This window comes from Chelonoidis abingdonii, chromosome 4 (assembly GCF_003597395.2).
Source record: "Chelonoidis abingdonii isolate Lonesome George chromosome 4, CheloAbing_2.0, whole genome shotgun sequence".
Taxonomy (NCBI): Eukaryota; Metazoa; Chordata; order Testudines; family Testudinidae; genus Chelonoidis; species Chelonoidis abingdonii.
The window spans coordinates 18294406-18316108 of record NC_133772.1 but is presented as its reverse complement, the minus strand read 5'-3'; the positions used below and the strand labels follow the sequence as shown (position 1 = coordinate 18316108).

General features: G+C 48.8%; 2 protein-coding genes across 3 annotated transcripts in view; one reads left to right on the top strand and one right to left on the bottom strand.

The window, feature by feature from the left end:
- Positions 1-708: 708 nt before the first annotated feature.
- Positions 709-15736, bottom strand: LOC116818118 (uncharacterized). Its single transcript, XM_032768796.2, has 8 exons — positions 15711-15736; positions 14018-14530; positions 11078-11545; positions 10224-10342; positions 9529-9623; positions 7457-7578; positions 4117-4214; positions 709-1113 (listed from the first exon to the last, which is right to left on the bottom strand). Exons 1-7 carry the CDS (start codon positions 15734-15736, stop codon positions 4118-4120), a joined length of 1440 nt encoding a protein of 479 aa, XP_032624687.1. The 3' UTR covers positions 709-1113; position 4117.
- A 3470-nt stretch (positions 15737-19206) lies between these two features.
- BAK1 (BCL2 antagonist/killer 1) overlaps positions 19207-21703 on the top strand; it is a 39652-nt gene continuing 37155 nt past the window's right edge. For both annotated transcript variants that reach the window (XM_075064917.1, XM_075064916.1), the window contains exon 1: positions 19207-19378. The gene's annotated coding sequence lies outside the window, so the exon portion shown is untranslated. The remainder of the gene's footprint in view (positions 19379-21703) is intronic.

Sequence of the window (21703 nt, the reverse complement as noted above, 5' to 3'; positions counted from 1 at the left end):
ACGGGCTTTGGGCTGCCAACAGCTGCTGCAGCTGAGTTCATGCAGCCTGTCCGGAAGAGTCAGAGATTGGCCCAATTAGGAGTCTGAGGCAGAGTTTGGAGAACACTTGCCTGAGGTCACTGGTTGAAGCACCCAGCGCTGCTAAAACATGGGGTGGAAGTGCAGGATGAAGCGAGGTCAGCTGCCACCTCCCAGGCTTGCGGTCTGTTGACACCATTAGTCACAGTGGCCTGTGCATAAAGGCGTCTGACTGGCAATGATGGCACACTGCTGATGGTGCAGTGACTCCACACCAGCACAGAGCAGGGGTCCCCATAACAAGAGGGATGGATTTCTGTCATTCCCTGATACCCGGGCTACCCATCAGCAAATGGAGGAGGTGGGATACCTCTCTCTTCAGTGAGTGACAGAGTCAGGGAAGAGGAGATCTCATTTCTCACTCTGCAATTGGGGGAGATCCCTCAAAGCAAACAGAGGAGTTCCCTGTCTTTCTCTCTCTCAAAGTGAATGGAAGATGCTCTGTATCTCTAGTCAATCCTGCTTTGGTGAGGAAGTGGACCTGATAACCTAACAACAGATCTTTCTCCTCTCTAAACTTGGCCATGAGTGGGGAAGGCAGGAGAGATTTGTCTATCTTTATGCTCTCTGCAATTTTCTAAATGATTTTTTGAGCGCAGAGTATACAAAGAACCAGGAAAAAAAAAAAAAACAAGAAGGAAATTAATTCAACACAGAACTCCATTTAATAAGCAGGGAGGAGTTTGTGAGTTTAGAGGGACCTGAGAACAATCAATCAACGTAAAACACTTACTCTTAAAATACAGTGGATTCCAGCCTAGTACAGATGGGATCATCCCTCAGGTGGCAGAGATGGGAGAAATCAAGGAGATAAACATTCAAAGGGGGAAGGCATAGACACTGAAAGAGGAAACAGGAACAAGCTTGCAGCTAACAGGCCTTGTCCCAGACACCAGCCTGGTGGGGACCAAAGAACAGGTCTCAATCTTCTTTCTTCATCTTCATCTGCTAGATGAAGGGGGCTTGCAGACTCACCGTGATCAAAACATAAGCTTGGTCTTGGGGCCACTGTCCCATCTCTTCTAGGAGCAGGCTCTGGCCAGGGCAGAGAGAAAGTGTGTTACCGAATCACACTGGCAAATGCAGAGCTGTCTGACCAATAGCTAAGCCTGCTGTCCAATCCCACCAGCTCCTGGCACACAAGGGAACTGAGAAGTGACTCCTTCTCCTAGGGCCAGTCTCATGTGTATAAATAGGGATGGTCAGTCTCTACTGAAGCAGGTTCTATAGTTTACAGGAGGTCAGCTGAGATGGTCACACTAGTTCTTTCTGGCCTGGAAGTCTACGAATCTGTAGTTTCTCCCTTTCCCCTTCTGCTCACCCACCAATGGCCTCCACACTCCCCTCCCACAATCGTGCAATAGCCTTCTCCTTTCCATGTCCAGCCGTGTGGACCAGCTCCCCTGAACCTCACTGCCTCCAGCTCGTTCCAGCCCCCAGCTGAAGAGTTGCTCCCCTTCCCTGTGGCTCTTCACTTCCCCCTCCATTCATTGCCATTTCGCTTCAGAAGCTGTTATGAGCAGGGGCATGAGTATCAGTGTAGACTGGGCTCAGGCATTCCCAGCACTGGGCCCTGAGACTGTGGCCAGAAAAGCGTGTGGAGCCTGGACTTCACTGGCATGTCCCACTGCTAGCATCAGTGCTGAACAATGGGCTGGACAGTTACTAGCATTGACAAGGCCAAAGGGTTCCTCTCCCTCTGGTTGGTCTGGTGCTCATGCTCACCCCCTCCTGCACTTGCTCCCAGCTCCGCCCTTGATGGTGAAAACGAGCATGGAAGGGCTCTGGGTTCTAGACCCACTGACTGTTTGTTGCCGTAGGTGCTACATGGTCTCTCTTTCAGATATGCCAACACTGGCGGGTCCCTGCTGGCTTCTGGGCCCCTGGAAACCCAGCCCTTAACCTCCGTGCCTCAGTTTACCATCTGCAAATGAGGATCACACCTATCTACTTCACTGGCTTAATTACTACGTACAGAGCACTTTGAGAGCCTCAGAGGACAGGTGCTGTGGCTGCGCACAGCGTCAGGATCACACCCGCACTCCTGGAACACAGTTTAGATGTGGGGGGAGGAAGAGCATTGATTGGCTGAGGCAGGGGAGGGGCAGACAGAGCTATAATCATCCTTAGCAGTAAGTCCCCAGGTGCCATCACAAGCTCTTATGCAAACTGCTGCTGCCTGTGCATCACACAGCGAGCCAGCTGCATCAAGGCTCGTGTGCGGGAAAAAACCTAAATGCCACTTTCTGGATGAGACAAGGCAAAGCAGCCACCTCCGCACTAGGTTTTTAAAATGATAATTGGGCACTTCCCCTCCCCCCTAGCGCAGCTACCAGAGAAAAGACAAACAATTGCACTTTGATGGAAAAACAAAATCCTCCAAAGAATTCCACACCCACCCACCCGCACAGGGCCCAGCAGTGGGCACAGGAGCTTAGCTGCTTCACAGAGTGCTGCCCTATGCTTTACTGCATTCTAGATGGGCTTTTCCCATGTGGGGTAGGGAAGAAGTAGCTTTGTTCCCACTCCCAGCCGTACTCGGTTTGTAAGGGAGCTTGTTGATCCCTACCTGCTCCGGTCTTGTCCCAGCGCTGGACTCGGGCTATTGGAGTGATATTGAACCAGAAGCACGGTGCTGTTTTTAGACTGATGTTTGAAAACTCACCGCACTTCCTCCTCCTGGGGACTGCTGCTTTCTTTCACCAATCATTTTATAGCATGCTGAACTTCCTCTCAGGATCTCTAGGTGTTTTATAAACACTGCACTAACTCCAGCAACACGCCTAACAAGAACAACTGTTATATATCCCATTGGAAAGATGGGGAAACTGAGGCATGGGTGGTTGAGGTCAAGATTTTAATAAATGGAGGCCTAAACTTAGGCTCCTGAGTTCAACACTTAGTCACCTAAATAAGTGGCCTGATTTTCAAAAGTGTTGAGCTCCTATGGACTTCAGTGGGAGCTTCTGGGCGTTCAGCACCATTGAAAATCAGCTCATTTACTTGGGTGCCTAAGTATGCAATTACAGCCCAACTCAAGGTTCCCTTTTTCGAAAGCCTTGGCCATCACGACTCAGTCTTGGTCACACAGTCAACAGCAGCAGAGGCAGGAATAGAACCCAGGAGTCCTGCCTCCTCATCAGCTGATGTAACCAGAAAAGCATATGCCATCTGGGCAATACCACCTAATCAATCCCTCACCATTCCACTGGTAGCACCTCTCTCTCTCCTCTCCTCTGCCTGTTGCATGCAACAATGCAGTCTGCTGAGGACTGAAATGCTTTAGTTTAACCCAAGTTTTGGGGCTTCCCTGGGGTAACCGGTGCAATACAATGGCCTGAAGAGGTCAGACTAGATGATCTAATGGTTTCTTCCGCCCTTAAACTCTAAAAGTGCGTCTCCCTGAACATTCCTTGTGGCAGCATGCAGAGTAACACCTCAGCAGCTCCCCAGCATGGCTCTCAACAGCACGGCTTAGGTGAGTAAAGACATGCCTGAACCTTACGGTATGTACCCTATGCAGCCCTCTACAAGCCAAGCAGTGCTTCCCCCATCTACACTGCTATATTTAGTAGCGTAGCATCCTGCGGCCTCCCTGCTGCCGGAGTCTGCCCCCACTGCAGGAAAAGGCTCCCACAGTGGGGAAAGGCTCTGGCAGAGGGGAGGCGGAGGGGAAAGAAGCCTTTTCCCACTGTCTCGCCTCTGCCAGAGCCTTTCACTGATGCATATAGTCACACTCCACAGTGCGGACGCAGCCTGCTTTTCACTGCGGTGTGTAGCCACACGTAACTTACACCATGCTGCCAGCAATGTGCAGTGTAGACCCAGCCTATGAGATCTAGGCGTGGGGCTGGCATTTTGAACGCTCAAAATGCCACATACAGAAGAGCCGTTTGCCACCAGAGTGTACCTTGGATTGACAAATATCAGCCCCGTGAGAAAAGGGAATGTGTAGGGCACCAGCGTACAATCTCACAGAGCTCCTGGGGGCTGTAACTCAGTGACTCAGTCCAGAATGCCCTTCTGTTCCTGACTGACCTCAGTCTTCTTCAGGAGCTCCCAGTCCATTTGTTCTCAGGTCTACCTGGGCTCTCCCGAAGTGACCAACAGCTTCCCCAGCGCTGCCATCAGGAAACCTGGATTGGAGAAATAAGTGCATCAAGAGAGACAATCACTGGAATTTACCCTACACGTTCTAAAGAAAATAGGAATAATGCTTTGCATTTATCTAGCATTGTCCAAACACTTAGTGGATGAAGTCTCACAAATCCTCTGCAAACTAAATGTTATCCCCTGTTTACAGACAAGGTTAAAAGAAAGTGACTCAGCAGAGTTGGGATTAGAACCCAGGATTCCTGACTCTATCCCCCCTCCCAGTCATTAGAACATGCTGCCTCCAGCAATAAACACAACAGCTATTGAATGTGCTAAATAGAAGAGGCACAGAGCCAAATTCTGATCTTGAGCAGTGAGAACCAGAATCTCTCCACTGCAGTCCAGCGAGTTACTCCAGATGTGCACTGCTGTAACTCAGAACGGAATTGGGCCCATTGTCTGTGTATTGGTATGTTTCTCCTCTTTTGACAAGTGGGTAATTCCCATACCCATTCTACACCTTCAGACTTTATAATCTTGCTGCCAGCTAGCAGACCTAGAAACAAGCTCCCTAGAGTCAGTGTCTGGGCAGGCTCCAGCTCTCTGATAATGGCCATAGATAAAACAACACTTAACAGACAATACGCCTACTAAACAGTAAGGTCAGACTGTCCCACAGCCTGAGAGCAATTGAAGGCACTAACTACCTTGCTTGCATCAGCAAGGGCAGTCAGGAGCTAATGGGTCGTTAGCCCAGTAAAGAGATTCCCAAATTACTGGCCTGTAGGACATCTCCCCGAAGGCTGCCTATGCTGAGGAGCCTAGAGTTCTGTTTGTGTGTCTGCAGGAGTCTAGGGAGCAGTTTTATGTGGTTCCCAAATCAGCCTTCTCATTCTCAGCCCACAAAGACGTAGCAGTTCGTGCTTTAGCTTGATTTAAAGGAAGCTCCATTAGATGTTAGATTCATCCCTCAAAGTAAGGGGTGGGAGACCCATATTTGGGACATTTCAAAACAGACAAAAGCCCTGGGGAATGGACTATAGCAAACAATTTTGCATTGGGAGGTGAGGGGAAAGGAGATGGATAAATGATCCAGCAGGCCTTTTCCAGCCCCAGTTGTTGTGTGGCTGTACAAAGACCTTCTACAGGACTTGGACACTTGGAATGTACATGGCTTTAGCTGCCACACAATAGATGCACGTGGCAGCAGACACCCCCGCTTTGTTCCCTTGTTTGTACAACAGAATATCACAAAGCGTATTTATAAATTCTTTTGTTCTAACCAGATGCTCTCCAAAGGCCTGAAAAGCACAGCCTGGCTTCGGATGGATTCTTTGGACATGGGCAAAGAGATCACTTACTAATGTAGCACACCGTACTGCAGCTATTACAGGAGGGAGGCCTGGGTCTGTTCTGTTTTTAACTGATTAGGCAAATTTAGTGTAAGTGAAAAGTGCTGGGCCTGGAGACTGATTTCCTCTCTTCAGCCAGAACCTAGATACAGCACAGTAATTATAACTTCAGCTTTGAGATTCCCACCATCGACAAAAAAAGGGGATTTTGCCCTCCCTGGCCCACTCATTCCTTGGCCTCTCTGCTTAGAATGCCAGGATGTGCATGAGGTCATGGTTTATATATTTTGGATGTCTAATACCGATCAGTTCATTTCAGAGCTGGAGATCTGGGAATGACATACACCCGGACTCCTCCTAAAGCACTTGTCATCAGTGACTTTAAAAATGGCACCTTCTTAATAATGGTATCAACTCCCTGTGCATCATCAAGTCAGATCATGTGACTTGACTGACACAAACTGTCTTCCTCCTGCAGACACAGTTATAGGAAAGTGAGCTAGAGTCTGTTCTGCCTCACCCATTATCTGAAATGAATCCTTATCAAGAAGCACCCTGCACAGGACAGAAATACATGTGGTCTGACCAAGGCTGATGGTAAAGGGGAATTATACATGTGCAGCCTCGTAAAGCACTGGCTTTTTTGCAATAACATCTTAACTATTTTATTATTTGTGCTGCGGTAGCCCCTAGAGCCCCAGTAACAAACCAGGACCCCACTGTACAGACACAGAACAGAGGCATTTCCAGCCCCAAAACAGAAGCACATGGTTAATGTGCTGCCCACTGTATGAGATCAGTGTTTTTATTATAGCTCAGAGTGATATGGGAAGCTGCAGAGAAATTTTCACATATTTACCTCTAGGTTGCTTCCCATAGAGCAGGGGTGGCCAACCTGAGCCTGAGAAGGAGCCAGAATTTACCAACGTACATTGCCAAAGAGCCACAGTAATATGTCAGCAGTCCCCCATCAGCTTCCCCGCCCTGCTCCCAGCGCCTCCCACCCACCGGCAGCCCCACCGATCAGTGTCTCCCCCTCCTTCCCCGCACCTCCCGATCAGCTGTTTTGTGGCGTGTAGGAGGCTCGGGGGGAGAGGGGGAGGAGCGAGGGCACAACAGGCTCAAGGAACGGCATGGGAAGGGGTGGAGTAGGGGCAGGGCCTGTGGCAGAGCCAGGGGTTTAGCAGTGAGCACCCCCGGCACACTGGAAAGTTGGTGCCTGTAGCTAAAGCCCTGGAGTTGGTGCCTGTACAAGGAGCCACACATATTAATTTCTAAAAGTCGCATGTGGCTCTGGAGCCCCAGGTTGGCCACCCTTGCCATAGAGATAAGTGTGTGCGGGTGAGTGTGTGTGTAAACTGCTGCCCTCTACTGGATGGAATGGGAACTGCTCATGACTGCATCAGGATCCCTACTACTCTCAGTTTGCGATTTCCCTTTAGCCCTGTTGTCAACAACAAATTCCAAACAGCTAGCCAGGCCAGCATCACAATGTTTTATATCACAGTGTCTTGTACTCAGTGTTTTTGAACACCAGGATAGCTTATTCACTAATGTACATGGGGAAATATTTATTCAGCCTATTTTAGGAAATAGATTATTTGGCCCTTGTGAGTTTGAAGATCAATTTTCCCCTCTCTAATGGAACCTGTTCAAATTTACACCACTCATCTGTACTAAAGACATTTCTAGCCCATCTCTGGATGTTTTTTTTAAGTCAGATGGTGCTATCTAGTGGTCAGAGAAAGTATAACCATACTTCGGCTTCCAGTTCAGCACACTCTCTCAACTGCACAGGTAAGTGCATTGCTTGTCCTGAAAAAATCCTTAAATACGGTTCGACTTTGTGAAACTAGACAGAATTTGGACAGTGTCTGATTGGGGTTGTGTTTATGCTTGCTTTCTTTATTGAAGAGCATCGTGGATCTCACCTGTAGATCAGGGCAGTACTGGAGGATTTTGAGGAGATGAGACAAGGCTCGGGTGTTGCAAATTCATAAACAGTTAGATTCAGAGTGGATCCCTCTTCCATTTCCAGCTGCACTGGGTTTTCCTGGAGGTGGAAGTGCAGGAAAATGGAGGTTGAGGACAGGTGAGAATAGAGAAAAGGGAATTGTATCAAGGCACTCTCTACACTGCAGTTTGGATCAAGTCAGGAAACTATTTTCAGGAGCTGATCTTGAAACACATTGTCTTTCTATACTGAGATTCCTATCAAAGGATCTCAATATATTTTATCTTGTAGAATATATTATTATCTCTGTTACCGATGGGGAAACTGAGGCACAGATGGGGGGGAAATGACTTGCCCAGCATTACACACAGCGGCAGTGACAGAGCTTAGACCAGAAGCCATGTCTTCTGACTCCCAGTCCCCTGTTCTCACCACTGGAAATTCCTACCTCCCCCAGTTTGTCAAACAGTTTCAGACCCCCGTAAGGTGGTTCTGCAGGCTGATGTGGGCAGGGGAAACCTGTAAAAAATCCTTTGATCTATGACATTTTCTCTGGACCATTTTAAAAACCTTGCCCCTGTCCATGCAGTGTGGCAATGGACAACAGCTCATTTCTTGAAGATGGTGTCTTAATACAACTTGCACTGCAGCAGAGAAGGGGCCTGACTTCATTGTCTTGTACCCAAATGCTATGACATTTCCACACCCAGGCAGAGAAACACTCAAACACAATTGCTTTACTGAATTGCTAACTCCTCAGCTACCCTGAGTTTGCTTCCTGAAGCTCTACCAGTTCCTGTGTCAGCTTTAAAGTGACAAAGTCTCTTGGCTGAACAAAAATATTGTACTGCAGACTGTATTGAGAAAAGCAGCAGCAAAGAATGGATGGTCCAGTGTCTAGAGAACTGACCCAGGACTGAAGAGACCTGGGTTTAAGTCCCCGTTCTGCTACAGACTTCTTCTATGACCCTGGCCAAGTCACTTCATCTCTCTGTGCCTCAGTTTCCCACCTATAAAAAGGGAGTAGTAGCACTGCTCTGCCTTACAGGGGTGCTGTGAGGTGCCTAGATACTGTGATAAAGGGGCCATACAAGTGCTGAAGACAGATAGCACCTAGAAATCTAGTCAGACAGAGAAGTGCATATTTGAGTGTCTGAGAAAGAGTGGGGCCTTGAGGGTCAAATGTAGCACTCCTTGCAGTAGAGAAATGGGGCTATCTGGGTTATAGTCTGTCTGGGTGAGACCAAACCACTCGTCTCCATCTCAGAACCCCTTTTAGTGTCACTCAAACTGCCTTGCAATGACATTTAATGGAGATAATGCCGAATGGTGGGAACTGTACAGCGTCCAGTGCTATGAATTTGGCCACCCTTTGAACTGAAGGCCTCAGAGAAGGATCAGATTGAGTTGTTGTGTCTCCCCTTGCACTGTTTGGAATATATGTATGTATATATGTATCTTTATCTTACAGATGCCTTGAGAAGTTAAATGACCATGGTCATCGAGGGTCAGTACCAGATCTGAGAATAAAACCCAAAAGCCCTGAATACCAGTTCCCTACTCTAACCACTACACTGCACTACTTCAGTTTTAGCATTCATTTTTTCAAGGCACCTCCCTCTTGCAATCAGGGAGGCCAGCTGTGTTGTGAGGACCACTCATCTTGCAGTTACATAACCCAGCAGAGGCTTTAGGTCATCTCTAGCAGGAACGTCAGGGGCATAATCTAGAAATATTGCTAGGTCCTGAGAGCAGAATCTCAGTTAGGGGCAAGGATGAAAGAGGCAGAGAGGATCCAGCAGGATTATCTGATCCCAGTTGGGTTTATAGCATTAGCAGTTGTGAAAATATAATGTAAAAATCACTGATTTGAATTTGGAAGCAGAGGAAATGATATCTGGGATCAGCACGAGGGAATAAAGGAGAACCCCAGGCTGTCCTTTTAACAGTCCCTTTTCCATACGAGTGATCATTTATCCCTGCTTGTAAAGTAAAAGTGAAAGTACCTCACAGCTAGTTTAGCCCACTGCTCTGTATTATATAACCAACCTTAGGAACAGGAAGCTTCCGTCCCTGCTTGTACATGTTGATGAGTTTGTTCCATGGAGACAGCTCTGCCTTCGGAGATCCTCCATTTAGATCCTCTGTTTACAAAACCCCACAAATAAAGCAGTGAATCCTCTGAGCAGTCTCATCGTATATCCTTACGCTGTCCTATATGGAGGGTAATACATGTCCCAGATACAGTACTTGACCAAGGGCCAACCCCTTTGCTGGCATGTCTCCAGTGAAGTGAACGGTGTTAGGCCAGTGGAGAGCTCAACTCCACGTATTTAAACGGATGACATATAAAATTAACTAAAATGAGTTATAAAGATGGCCATGTACTGTGGTGATAAGGATCATAAATGTATTCAGATCAAAGTCTCAGCTGGACTCTTCATGGCTATGGAAAGGGCTTCTACTCTGCTTCTGACCCAGCCACAGTGGCTTCTCCTCCTCAATGCTGAGACCAGGTCTCCATGTCCATTGGACTGAGCCCAGAGACTTTCCCAATACAGCACAGAGTGCCTACAGTAACTGAGTTCTCAAGATTCAGGGATCAGCATGGATATGAAGGAATAGACAGAGGTATCTGGAAACCTCATCTACCTACCAGAATACCTGACAATTCTCAAGAGATGTAATTTCCAAATGGATCAGGAGGGATTCCCTTTCCCTGCAGCCTCTCTACCATTCCTCACCTTTCAGGAGGCGCTCTCGCTTCTTCTTGGCATGGAAATCCTTGGGGGTCATTGCCAGGGGTCCTGCAGTCAGTGTGATTCCTTCGTTGTCAGCATGCAGAACCTGGGAGGTCCCAGCCCTGAACCCAGAACACAGTTACGCATGGTTGGGTGCTCATGAACAGGACGGCACTCAAGTGACCACATGCTCACTCACTCCAACCACGAGAACAAGGCCTTCGCCCAGTTCAAAGTGAAGAGGTGGATCACATTTAAAACACCAGCACAACCAGCACTGATTGTCCCAATTGTTGAAGGCCTTGACCTAAAGAGGCCAAGGACTGGAAGGGGCCACAACGCCGATCACTCATGTACACCAGGCTAAGTGCAAAGCAACTCCATGAACATCAGTGGTGTTAGTCCAGATTTACAATGGAGTTACTCCACATTTACACTGGCATAGCTGGAAGCAGAACCGGGCCTTTCACTTACAATGTCAGGAGTGGAGCCCGGTGACTGTACATCTCAGGATATTTCTATAGCCCAGCTAGTCTGTGCTGGAGCTGACAGCCTATTGCAGTGGGTGAAGAGCAAATAAGATTCTGCTTGCTTAGTGATCTTCTGTAAAGCCCAAACTAGTGGCCCCCTATAAAGAGACCATTGCCCAGGATCCGACAGGCTTCCAGTTGTCAATAGGGTCCACAACAAATTCATATGTACCCCGAGGCAACCCACAACCCTCTCCACTATCTAAAGGTTGAATGCTTGTCCAATTTAATGGTTCCCCAGATCTATGTGGGAAGGGGACTGGGAGTTTGGCCACCTATCTCAGTGAGGCCAGGATCCGACCTTATGTCGCTAACAATCAAACTCACTTTCCCCATGTTCCTGTGTCACCAGACGCTTCTCCCACCCTCTCTGCCTCCCTGCCAGAGATTCCGCTGCACGGATTCTGGGCTGTTTTATCTTTGTCCACAGCAGTGTTGACAAAGCCACCGGAGTCTCCTATCTTCATGCCACTGGGGTCCACTATAGGAGGGAATCTCCTGCCATGGCTGGAAGGGGCACCCCCAAGACTGATACTCTTCAGTTCTCCAAGGATCTCCTCCATGCGGTCGCTTGTTGCATCTCCATGGGGCTCTTCAGTTGTGTGGTCGCCCGTTAGCTCTTTGACCTCTGGCTCGCTGGTCTCAGATTCAGCCCCAGCAGGCTCCAGGGAGCTGTTTTCTTCTAGGTCCCTGAAGTCCTCGCTCTCTTGTGCATCTGCTCTGGTTTCTGGGCCCTCCTGCACGCTCTGCCTGAGCCCAAAGAGGTTCCTAACAAGCTGGAACAGCGAGGGCCTGCTGGAAACAAGGGCAACGGTCAGAGTATACATCTCTCGCAGCCTTTGCAGGAGGGGATCTGGTGAGGGCACCCCGACAGCTGGGCTGAGGTTTCTCAACAGTTTAGAACCAGGGATTCAAATTGAAATATGGCCACCTCCAGAATTCAGAACTGCCCAGGAGTTCCAGAGTTCTGCGGGGGAGGCGGAAGGCCAATCGAGCTGAGATGCTGTGCAAGAATGGAGCAACCAGAGAAATGGTGGGCACTCATGAAACATCCAGTCATAACAAGATGACTTATTTATTGGAATTCCCCCTCCCCACCCATCATCTGGCATTGATTTGAAGGCTCTTCACTTTGAACTCTTACAAGATGGAAGGAAAAGAAAGGTCAGTAGATATGTGGGCAAATTGCTCTAAAAAGGGATACTGGTTAAATAAGGAAGCTAAAAATATTACTTTTGCTGTAGGTATTGTTAGAGCAAATAGTCTAAAAGGAAGCAACTCCACTGGCCACTGGGAGATAATTCATTCCTTGCAACAATAATAAGAAAACAAAGAAAGTAGTCCATTTCCGATGGTTTTACAGTTTCACTGATGAGTTTGGCCAGGTCAACATTAGAAACATTTGCTGGTTCACATTGGCTCACAGCAGTGCCGACAAAACCACCAGAGTCTCCCATCTCCAAGCCACCGGGATCCAGCATAGGAGGAGAAACGGTGGGTAGGGTTTGTGATTTTTTTGCTAGTATGAATTGCATCTACACTAGGAATGCTCGTCAGTGTAGCTACACCAGCAAACCTTTTCTAATGGAGACTTGGTCTTAGTCTCAGTTGTTGTGCAGGCTGCTTTTTGCAGGGTGACATTTTTCCACATCATCTCTAAGGTCCCCTCTGCATCATGACAATCAGGGACCCTTATTCTCCACAGTCCCACACCCCACCATTTACACCAGTCCACAGTGGGTATGAAACACTGCCATTCTGATCTGGGAGCATCTGCCACCCTCTTTGCATTGGGATACGTGCCTCTGCAAAGCCAGGGCAATGGAGAACCAGGGCCAGGGTGCATGGTGGATCTCTGTTACAATACGGAACTGCTCTGAGGCAGTTAAAAGACAGCTCAGTCGTGCTATGAAGATAAGACCAAGCCGCATTAGCACCAAGTTCCTGAATCATGCAACTGCCTTGGATGTTGCTGAGCTCCAGCAGAGTTCAGTCCCATCGCACTGCATGACCAGACTGGGCCTTCACCATGTCAGCAGAGCATTGCATTGTATGTGGATCCCCCTTCACAGTCATACAGAAGAGATGGGATCTCAAAGACCTGATGATCTCAATTATCTTCAGCTGTTAACACCATCTCCCAGTGGTATTAGTACCTCTCCCCCCTTCATACTTAACACTTCTAAATCCATTTCCTCTCGTCCTGGATACCTCTCTCTTTCCCCGCCTCTCCCTGACACACACTCCAGCTACACCCATTTGCAGATGTATCATGTTACTAGTGAGAGGAGACGCTTGTTTGAATCGTAGCTTCCCCCCCGGGGTGGAATTACTGGGAAGCTCATAGGCTTAGAGCAGAGTCTCTCACAACTCTCCTGTGGACCAAGGAGCAGGTTCTAATGGCCCATGAAGAGCTGGCTGATCAGTTGATGTGAGTTCTCCTCCTTGCTTCCAGCCACTGAACTGGATTAAGGACAGCCGCACAAGAGAAACGTAGGATTGTAACTGAGCAATAAGTATGTTTTCTATAAGGCTGTATCTAGACTGGTATTTATCTTAACATCTGTCCCCCTTGCTTCAGTGGTGGAGATGCTAGCATAGCTGCTCAGAGCAGGTCTGGACAGCAGAGTGGTTAGACACCACCAGCCAGTGCCCACTAGCAGGGCAGCACCAGTGTTAATGCAGCGATGGGCCGTTTTAAGAGGAAAAAAATTCAGGCCTAAAACTCAGATCTGCCATTAGCTAGACTGAGCCACAGACAACAAACTGGTTCATGCAGAAATAAGATTGCTTGGAGTTGCCTTGTGCCCTTCCAGCACGTCAAGGTCAGCTGCACTCAAACCTTTGAAACCAGGAAATAGAAAGTGAACTCACTGAACACTTAAATCAACATGTTAATGCAATGCTATTACATGGCACTAGTGCCCAGGAAGTAGCTGTGGCAAAGTTGCTCCGCATGACCTTGAATATTCTTATGACTAATCACAAACAGAAGTGGTTGGATTCGGTCCACTCACACCACTGGAGTTACACTTTGCCCATCCGACGAAGTGGGTATTCACCCACGAAAGCTCATGCTCCAAAACGTCCGTTAGTCTATAAGGTGCCACAGGATTCTTTGCTGCTTTTACAGATCAAGACTAACACGGCTACCCCTCTGATACTTTGCCCATAGTGCTTCAGAGTCTTTCATTCACTACTGTGTGATCTGCCGCCCCATCCCTACTCCCTGCCTCCCATCAGCCATCTGTGTCATCAATGCCTTACCTCCCCAGGGGCCATCTCTCAGCAGATGCTCCTCCTGCATCTCCTGTATCAGAGCATTGCCAACGTGGCTCTCCTGTTGCTCCACTTTCCATGCTCTGCTTCTCCTCCTGCTCCACACTGGTGTCAATGCAGCTACAGCTCTCAGAGAGGTCTGACAAGGCCCAGTCACCAGAGTCTCCCATCTCCATGCCAGTGGGGTCCAGCATAGGAGGGGATCTCCTGCCATGGCTGGAAGGGGTGCCCCCAAGACTGATATCCTTCAGCTCTCCAAGGATCTCCCCCATGCGGTCGACCGTTGCATCTCCACAGGACTCATCAGTCGGGTGGTCGCCCGTTAGCTCTTTGCCTGCTGGCTCACCGGTCTCAGACTCAGCCCCAGCAGCCACCAGGGAGCTGTTTTCTTCTAGGTCCCCGATGTTCCCCTGCTCTTGTGCGTCCGCTCTGGTTTCTGGGCCCTCCTGCGCGCTCTGCCTGAGCCCAAAGAGATTCCTGAAGAGCTGGAGTAGCGAGAGCCTGCTGGAAACAGGGGGAATGGTCAGAGGATGCATTTCTCTCAGCCCCAGGCTGAGGAGATCTGGGGGGATCACAAAGGCAGCTGGGCTGAGGTTTCTCAACAGTTTAGAACCAAGGATTCAAATTCAAACATCCCCCCTTCCCCCTCTCCCTGGCAACAGTTCCCAGGAGTTCTAGAGTTTCATGGGGGAGGGGAGGGATGCAGCTAATCTATAGGTAATGACTATTATTCACTTAAATTCAGGGCCGGCTCCAGGCACCAGCTCAGCAAGCAGGTGCTTGGGGCGGGCCAAGGGGAAGGGGCGGCACGTCGGACCCTTCGGTGGCAATTCGGCGGCTGGTCCCTCACTCCCTCTTGGAGGGAAGGACCTGCTACCGAATTGCTGCCGAAAAAGAAAGTGGCACAGTGGAGCTGCTGCCAACTGTGATCATGGCTTTTTTTGTTGTTTTTTTTTCCCACCGCTTGGGGCGGCAAAACCCCTGGAGCCAGCCCTGCTTAGATTGTAAGGGCAGGGACTGTCTTTTTATTCTGTGTCTGTACAGTACCTCGCACAATGGGGTCCTGAGCCATGACTGGGGTTCCTTGGTGTGACTGTAATAAACAATAATAATATACAGGAATCAGTTATTATTATTTGTCACTGTTCATACTGCTCCTCCACGCACTGTCTATGTAAAATTAATAGTGAAATCCCTAGTAGATTCCATGGACTTTCTTGGACTGCTTCCTTTTGCGGTGAAACTGCTCCTTGGGCTAGAGTTGGTATTTTTGATTTTTTTTTTTGCTAGATTTTTATTAATTTATTCTCTCTCCCCCCAGCCCTTATGGCTAGAATTTTCAAAAGGGCTCAGCTCTCATTTAGGAACCAAAAACATCTAGCAATCTAGTGTAACAAAAGGAAGCTTCTGGGTGAAGATCTAGCCCCTATTGCGGGTGGAAATCTGACCTGAGCTCTTGGCAAAATCTCCCCCAAAGTGACTTATTACTCTAGTTTTGCCCTCCATTTATTTCCTTTCTCTGTAGACGATTCTAGGAGTGTTGCTCTGTGTGTCAATCTGAAGCCTCAAACGTCTGTTGGATCAGTGAGAAGTGCAGGAAGCAGCTACAAGCATGGCTGAGAGCTCTTTTTCCTTAGCATATCACTACGTTCAATCATCCCTGGTTTCCACGGTCCGTTACCATCCAGTATTTAAGTTCACAGCCATTCTGACGTTATGAATTACACCTGTGCGGCATACGGCTACAGTAATGCATGTATCTATAACATGCCAAGACATCTAGAGACAATTGTACAAAGGTAACAACTGGTCACCCTTACTCTACAGCTAATTTGCATGCAACAATTCAATGGTTGTATGAGGAAGAATGCACAGAGGGTGGATTACTTGGCCTTAAGCCATACCCGTGCACCCAGCTGCCAACTGCCCAAATGAGCACAAATTTCCCAGCACAACACCCCCAGAAGCAAGTCAACACAACCTCCCACACCACACCACAACCAGCAGACACCCTCCCAAATACTCATAGCCCCTGCCTCCAGCACACATCCCTCATTTGCCACCTGCACAAATCCATACAACTCTTCCAGCACAACCCAACCCACATACCGATCAACACACCCACAGAGCCAGCACACACAATAACCCTTGATATCATTCTGGAGCCTAGAAGGTCTCAGTCAGTATGAAGGGTGGGAAGCAATAAGCGTGGCTGAGAGCTCTTTTTGTACAGAATGTCACCAGGTTCAATCATTGCTGGCGTTTGCAGTCTGTTGCCATCCAATCTTTAAGTTCTCAGCCATTTTCAGCTTTGCCTTGCTTTTTCACAAACACACACACGATTTTATGGACTACACCCATAACACTATCACCGTTTCAGGCTAACTACCCCTATATTTTCCTTCTGTGACCCCTCTCGAGGGCATTGAGTTAAAGGTTTCTGACTCTCAGCCATTACCCCTGTTGGACAGGGACCTGTGTCTCACTCCCTCCGGACCTGGGTTTTTAAGGCTGCACAGGTCCCTGTCTTCTACAGTGTAATATCCCCAGCAAGCCAGTCTGCTGAAAGAGGCCAGCACCTGTGCGTTCCTGTGACCAATGTATTGCCTGCAGTTACAAGGTACCACACAGCTCCTTCTTTATAAACACATTTGTTGTTAAGGTGGACGCATTACAGAAAACACATCTAAAAACAAGAGAAGAAGCTACACGCGTGCTAAAAGCCTACCAGAGATCAGCCCCAAATCCAACCAAGGGCCCTGGTGGTGGGAGTCAGTCCTTCAAACCCCACAAATGGGTTTTCCCTGTGGTTAGAAGTTCGTCTCATTCTTTAGATCAGGAACCAGAATGAAGCCCTAGGTTAGTTTAAGCTCAGGCTATTTACCCAAAAGTCCTTTCTTTACCTGGTGGTCCCTGGAGAACCCAGTTTGAACCAGAATATATGAGGCTTCTTAGGAGAAAGTACCTTTCTGGGGTGTTGAAATCTCAGTGATTTGCCTGAATCATCCCCTACTGTTTTCACTTGGTGGGGCAGCTGTGGCCCACCATGATACGTAAACCACTCATACACTTAATACAATATGGTCTCCCCAAGTTACTGCAGGAAGTTGCCCTGTCACAGCCACTGTACAGGCTTTTAGCTATTAGCTATTTGTATTGAGGTAGCACCTAAAACAGTGGCTCTCAACCTTTCCAGACTGCTGTATCCCTTTCGAGAGTCTGATTTCTTTCACCTCATTTAAAAACTACAGTCCTTGTTTACAAAATCAGACATAAAAATACAAAAGGGTCACAGCACACTAGTACTGAAAAATCGCTGCCTTTCTCATTTTTACCATATAATTATAAAACAAATAATTTGGAATATAAATATTATACTTACATTTCAGTGTATAGTATATAGAGCAGTATAAACGAATCATTGTCTGTATGAAATTTTAGTTTGTCCTGACTTTGCTAGTGCTGTTTCTCTAGCATGTTATAAAACTAGGCAAATATCTAGACGAGTTGATGTACCCCCTGGAAGGGGCATGCGTGTACCCCTGCTTGAGAACCACTGACCTAGAGGCCCCAACCCTGATCAGGGCTCTGTTATGCTAGGTGCCTACAAATATATAGTGGGAAAAAGTCTAGCAACCATATCACTCCCCAAACTCTGTCCTGTTCAACAGCTTCCTAATATTCCTCAGCTTCACAGCAAACTCATCCTCCAAGATTTCAACTCCCCTACTCTCTGCTCTTCTATTCTCTACCTCCTCCACATCCGCAGCTGGGGTCACTCTTTCACTGGTGCTGTCCCGTTCCCCTTTTCTTCTCACCTCCTCCAGTTACTTGCATTCTTGTCCATTAGCACGCTTTCGCACCCCGAGGAAAGGGTGGTCCCAGGAAGCCCATGCGGAGCCAAGATAGGAATCACAGAAGTATAGGACTGGAATGACTCAGTAAGTCATCTAATGCAGACCCCTGCACTCAAGGCAGGATGTAGGCTATGTCTACATTACAGCCTCTGTTGGCATAATTTATATTGCTCAGGGGTGTGAATAAACCACCCTCCGAGTCACATAAATTACACTGACATAAGCACTCATGTGCTCAGTGCTATGTTGGCAGGGGATCTTCTCCGGCCACCATAACTTCTGCTGTCTGTGCAAGTGGTTTCTTTATGCTGATGGGAGAGCTCTCCTGTCGGCATAGAGCATCTTCATCCCTTGCTACTGCAATGCTGTATGTGTAGAGGTAGCCTAAGTAATAACTAGACCTTCCTGACAGGTGTTTGTCTAACCCAGGGGTTCCCCAACTTCATTGCTCCGTGAGCCCCTTTTGACCACACAGTTATGACATGCCCCTGGGGGTGGGGGCTGCAGACCAAGCCCCGCCACCCTGGGGGGAGGTGGAGCTTGGGTTTCAGCTTCAGCCCTGGGTCCTAGCAAGTCTAATACTGGCCCTGTCCACCCCGTTAAAAATGGGGTTGCAACTCAATTTTGGGTCCTGACTCAGAGAACCGCTGCTCTAACCCGCTCTTAAAAACCTCCAATGACAGAGAATCCACAACCTCCCTAGGCAAGGAAGTTTTTCCTAATGTCCAACCTAAACCTCCCTTGTTGCAATTTAAACCGATTGCTTCTTGTCCTGTCCTCAGAGATTAATGAGAACAATTTTTCACCTTCCTCCTTGGAACAACCTTTTACATGAAAAGGGTTACCAGGTCCCCCCTCAGTCTCCTCCTCTCCAAACCAAACAAACCCTATTTTTTTTTGCTCTTTCCTTGTAGGTCGCATTTTCTAGCCCTTTAATCGTTTTTGTTGCTCTCCTCTGGACTTTCTCCAATTTGTCCACATCCTTCCTGAAATGTGGCACCCAGAAATGGACACAATCCTCCAGCGGAGGCCTAATCAGCACAGAGTAGAGCAAAAGAATTGCTTATGGTGTCTTGATGCATGACACCCTTGTGTTTGCTTTTCCCGGAAGAAAGCTATTTCCCAGAAAGGGTCCTCCTGGGAAGGTAGTGGCTGATTCAGCCCCCTTCACATGTCACATACCGCAAATCCGCGTGGCCCCAGCATCCAGCCGCGGTGGAAGGAGCTTTAGAAAGACACCGTGAGCAGCTTGGGCTGGAAGGAGCCTCTAGAGGGAGCTGAAGCTGTCTCCCTATTTGCATCTATGGTCAATTCGTTATCTCCACTCCTTCCTTTCGCATGCAATCGGCATCCCCCACTCCTAGGGTAAGGAAGCCGATGCAGGAGCAGGCGAGGAAGCCGGGGATGATGAACTAGGGCGCAGGGGCAGCTCCAGCCGCACCCCCTACCCCGAGCGCTGTAAAGCCCCGGTGCAGACGGGAGGCGGCAGAGGGTGAGTACGAACCTTGCGGACGCTTCCTCCCCTCTCCCAGCCCAGCGCCCCGGGATGCAGCATCCCAGCCGCACGCTGGACAAAGGGGAAGGGAAGGGTCCAGCCAGCTGCCGGGTGGCCCGGCGCGTCCCCGGGGGAAGCCAGTGGGGCTACAGGAGCTGCCCTGGGCCGCCCGCTGCTCGGAGAGCCCCGGCCCGGGCAGGGAGTTGCTGCGCTGGGAGGGCGCCGGGCCTGGCTCGGGCGCTGGGGTTAGGACACCGGAGCTACCGGGATGGGGCTGGGGCCCGGGAGCGGAGGATTGGCCTGTTTTACCGGCGGGACGACACAGGAATAAAGCAACAGCTGCGATCTGTAGGGATCCAGCCACTGGTGCCTAGGAGCTTGCGTGGCAAGGGTGCAGGGCTCCACCGTCGGGGTGCCACTCAGGCCAGTGACAGCTCTGGGGGCATTGCTGTCATGTTGGTTTTGTTTGGGGGTGTGCAGGAGAAGTGATTAGCACAAGGGTCTGGAACAGGTACACCGCAGGGATAGTGTGTCACCGTGGGTGAGTCTCCCAGCCTCCATTTCCCCACCTATAAAATGGGGCTAATGCCCTGGCGTTGTGAGGGTTAGCTAGAAAGTGCTTGGGAATGTATAGTCCTGTGTAACGGGTCAGGACAATCAAGGGCCCTGGTCATGGAATCATAGAAGTGTAGCACTGGAAGCGACCTCGAGAAATCATCTAGTCCAGTCCCCTGCACTCAAGGCAAGAGTAGGTAATAATTAGACCATTCCTGACAGGTGTTTGCCTAACTCGTTCTTAAAATGCTCCAAGGATGGGGATTCCACTGCCTCCCTAGGCAATTTATTCCAGTGCTTAACCACCTTGACAGTTAGGAAGTTTTGCCTAATGTCCAACCTAAACTGCCCTTGCTGCAATTCAGGCCCATTGCTTCTTGTCCTAGCCTCAGAGGTTAACAAAATACCAACTGCATGTGCGTGAATTAGGCATATGAGCAGATGAGTTAATACCATTCAAGCGCTTACTGTTAAAGGTTTGAATAAGTGTTTGCAGGATCAGGGCCAACAATTTCACTGTAAGTTGACTGCTGAAAGAGGGGATGTGGAACCCTGTTGTTAAAATATATTCTCCAGTGTTTTATAGTCATGCCAAAACATGACAATCTACAGCAGGAAATCAGGACAGCCCTGCAGTGCTTTCTTATAAAACAAGTAAATAAAGGTGGATTAAAGGCTTAAATACACCCAAAGGATTTTTGAATTTGGACTGGGATGCGTTTCTGGGTTAATGCTGCAGAAATCTGCAGTCCCCTGACTCTCTGTGTCTCTGTAGCCGCGGGCACTGTCTTCCCATGCTGAGTTACCAGATATAACCAGTGACGTGTATAGTTGTGAAATTAATGAATCATTTCAGCACGTGGGCCAGCAGCGGTCTCTATTTGTCCTATGCATCCATGTCTGCGGTCAGGAGCTGTGGAGACTGGTGAGCCTAGTTTGCCAACCCTGTGGCTGTGAGTTGTGCTTCCCAGGATGATAATAGCAGTAGGAGTATTCATTTGTAATGCAGCATTGCCCCAAGGCCTAGGGTGAGAGAGAGAGAGAGAGAGAGAGACACACACACACACACACACACACAGCAAGTGTGCAGTTACCCTCCTGTCTACTATGCATCCAATGTCACACACACACACACACACACACACACACACACACAGCAAGTGTTCAGTTACCCTCCTGTCTACTATGCATCCAATGGTGGAATCTGCCCCAAGTTCCTTTCTGTGGGCTAAGGGTCTTGCCTAGAACATGTTTTCTTCGACAGATATGTGCACACTTCCTGAAAAACCATCAGACTGTACGACGCACCAATGGCATTTTTGTTGCTCCCACAGAAGAGGGTGAGCCGGCTTCTGTTCAGAGCAGCAGCTGCTATTCATAAAGTCTCTCTGCCTCTCCTTCCCCTTCTGTGCTTCTGCGGATCCCCTCCTTACTCGTGATATGCAATGGTTTCCAGCCGCCATGCTGGCCTTTCTCCTCAGTGCAGGGCCAATGGCTGAATTTCCACATCACCTTTCATTGAGGTGGGTGGGGAAGCCTCAGCCGGGATTTGGTCTAGGGGAAAGGTCCTGAATGGGTTTGGTGGATGGGGAGGCAAGCGAGGGACATGCGATCCAGGAAGAACAGGAAACTCACCGAAACCTTTACACAAAGTGGAGGAGTGGGAGTGGAAATGCACTCAAGGCAAAGGTCTGTTTTACTCACCAATAAAGATAAGCTGCTTTGCCATCTCTGAGGTGCTGCTACGCCCACATGTCACTGTGGCTT

Excerpts from the sequence above, each read along its gene's own strand:
- LOC116818118 (XM_032768796.2), bottom strand. The coding sequence starts at position 15,736 with ATGGCTGTGAACTTAAATACTGGATG. Across the intron at positions 11,546-14,017 it reads GAGAGATGGCCCCTGGGGAG|CAGGCCCTCGCTGTTCCAGC; the intron begins GTAAGGCATTGA and ends CCTTGTTTCCAG. Across the intron at positions 10,343-11,077 it reads GACACAGGAACATGGGGAAA|GGCTGGGACCTCCCAGGTTC; the intron begins GTGAGTTTGATT and ends TTCTGGGTTCAG.